The sequence below is a fragment of the Rhagoletis pomonella genome, unplaced genomic scaffold, assembly GCF_013731165.1.
Source record: "Rhagoletis pomonella isolate Grant_MI unplaced genomic scaffold, Rhpom_1.0 Rhpom_scaffold_18297, whole genome shotgun sequence".
In the NCBI taxonomy this organism is placed as follows: domain Eukaryota; kingdom Metazoa; phylum Arthropoda; class Insecta; order Diptera; family Tephritidae; genus Rhagoletis; species Rhagoletis pomonella.
In genome coordinates this window covers 1-2,937 of record NW_023476814.1, presented here as the reverse complement: position 1 = coordinate 2,937, position 2,937 = coordinate 1, and the positions used below count along the sequence as shown (strand labels likewise).

The 2,937-nt window shown below is 33.4% G+C and overlaps 1 protein-coding gene across 1 annotated transcript; it reads right to left on the bottom strand.

The window, feature by feature from the left end:
• Positions 1-1,658: 1,658 nt before the first annotated feature.
• On the bottom strand, positions 1,659-2,882 carry LOC118757466 (the record flags this gene model as incomplete). Its single annotated transcript, XM_036492177.1, has 4 exons — positions 2,683-2,882; positions 2,465-2,624; positions 2,299-2,392; positions 1,659-1,920 (listed from the first exon to the last, which is right to left on the bottom strand). Coding segments are annotated over exons 1-4 (652 nt in total), but the record flags the coding sequence as incomplete, so codon positions are not given.
• Between the last annotated feature and the right edge of the window lie 55 nt (positions 2,883-2,937).

The following is a 2,937-nucleotide window of genomic DNA, read 5'->3' as shown; positions in this document are numbered from 1 at the left end:
GTATAAACTGTATTTTTATAAACAAATAATTAAAATATGTGAGTGTCATAAAGTTATGATAAGCACTATATAAAAACGTGTATACATTTATTTATTCAATGGAATTAAGCGTTTAAATAAATAAAAAAATAGTTGTTCCACAACCATGAGATCAGTTTCAATTTTTATATTCAATTTATAGAGGTAGTTGTACGTATATACATACATACACGTAGATATACATATGTATATACTAGCATATACACTTGTGGTCAGGTAATTAAGTTAAGTGATATTTTGACTAGTTTTGGCTATTTTCCCTTCGTTTATTTAATGTTTATAATTTTTTCTATAAAAGTCTAGCACATTAAATAACCGGCACCACATAAATCCACACTTCAAACTTCGCATAAAAACTCAACAAACTTTAACAATTACACCCAAAAGTTTTAAACGTTTTAAACAAATGTTAGAAAAGTTTTAGGTATGCAGTTTTATGGCCCATGAAATTTTAGTAGGTTAAAGTGGCGATTTCAAGACGCTAGAAAATGGCGTTGGTTTTTAATAATTTTTTTTTTGCTGACGGTGTTGAGCATTTTTTCCCATATAAAGTATGGTCGAGAATTATTAAAAATCAACGCGATTTTCTAGCGTCTTGAAATCGCCACTTTAACCTACTAATCTTCATGGGCAAAAAACTGCATACCTAAAACTTTTCTAAAATTTTTTTAAAACGTTTAAAATTTTTGGGTGTAATTGTTAAAGTTTGTTGAGTTTTTATGCGAAGTTTGAAGTGTGGATTTATGTGGTGCCGGCTATTTAATGTGCTAGACTTTTATACAAAAAATTATAAACATTAAATAAACAAAGGGAAAATAGCCAAAACTAGTCAAAATATCACTTAACATAATCACCTGACCACAAGTGTATACATGATCCATTTCCAACTTCAAATATACTACATATATTATACGTTTATTTATTATATGTGACTTAGAACAATTAGAAGCATACCAGAGGAGTATGCAGTTATCATTGATGAAAGATATATAGGTTCCAAAGGTAAGATTGCTTTGATTTTGATTAGTTTGGACATATATTAAACCATAGTAAACATGCAAGTATATACAAACATATATACTTACGTAGTTTAATATATACGTGTATGTACAAACATATTTGAAATGGGATATTGATAATGCATATATGCTTGTATATATTTCTTTATAAATATATACTATTATATCTGTGTCCACAAATCATGACAGATTAAGCCGAGTTAAGACAAAGTTTGGTATATATTTTAAAACGCTGCCAAAAATGAAGGAAACGAGGTAGAGCTAATATTCTTTAACACAAAGTTAGCAAATTTGTAAAATTTCAGTCCAGGACTAAATTATAAACAAAAGGTTCATGTACTTAAGAGAGTTAAACATTTAAAAACGAGTTGGGCTGTTATGACTTGTGGCACAGATATATCCATGCTCAGTTTTCCATTCCAAATATGTTTTTACATACACGCATATACTAAACTACGTACGTATATATGTTTGTATATACTTGCATATTTACTGTGTATGTACACATAAATATCGCCTAGCTATTTAGTTTATTCTGAAAAAATAAATTTGAAAATTATTAGAGGGGAAGCAAAACATTAAATTATTCTCTAATCATACCTATATACTCGGTATAAAATCGGGCTTCTAATGCTTCTGAGTGAGCTTCTATTTCCGAGAATACCAGAGCGGAAACTTTGGCCTCAATCCGGTTCACTATACTTGTTGGCAAACCGGCTTCTTTCACCTTTTTGGCCAAACTCACAAAATGTAGCTCGGTGCTATCCTGCTCCTTCCTCTCCCCGCAGAACTCGGAGCAAGTTTGAGTTATGCTTGAAGCCGCCAGGTCGATCAACGCCTCGAATTTGTCCCGCTCGTCTTCCTATTTGAAAAAGCAAATGTATATTAGTATTTAAACAAGAATATAACAAAAAAAGGTTAGCTCGTTAGTTCTCTATACAACAAGCGGAGGAAAGTATATGCAGCAATTCAGACGAAATTCCTTTTACTTACATACATATATGTACCTACATATGTATATGTATATTACAAATTCTCAATTAGGAAACAACCAACATCCACAAAATGGTTACTTTGGACACTGGTGATAGGGTCGATACGAGTTATATTTGTAATTCTGGACACTGACGACACTGGACACTGTTAACAACTGGAAAAGTTTAAGATGACCGGCGCTAGTGCCACTAGCTACGTAGGAAACCCACTTCTACGAAACTAATCAAAATCAAAATAATCTTACCTTTCGTACCCGTGAACTAGACGGCGGTGTTTCTGCCGCTGTGGGGCTTTCTTCGTCAATAACTACAAGCTCCTCGGGTATGCTTCCAATTGTTCTAAAACAAATATAATAAATACACTTTTAAAACAGTATTTTTTAGCTTACAAATAAATGTACATGTACTTACGTTCTGGTGCTTGTAACATTGTCCAGGAAAGACATCGCCTCCAAATACCTCCACTTACGCCGAGGAGTTTCAGCACCGCTTCCTGATGTGGACTGCTCCATTCTTTTGCAGCGTTTATAGCAGTCTCGCAGCCCCTTCCACCGCTTTTTGCACATTGCCTCTATAAATTAACTTAACAATTAAGATAAACAAATTATACTTAAATTTTTAGCACCTACCGTCTAAATGAACATTTGAAGCGACCTCCCTCCAGGCGAAGTCCTTCTTTCGCAGATTTTTATAATCTTCCAGGCCCAAATCGTATATTACTGGGCGCTGGCGCACTTCCTCAATTAAAATTTCATCAATTTCCATTGGTAAAACTTTAAAATGCTTAATAAAAAGAGCTTGTAAGAATTAGACGCGCGCGAAACAAAACAAATTGCGAAGCCAAATGACAATTTGCCCGAAGAAGAAGAAGACAAGCCTTTGTC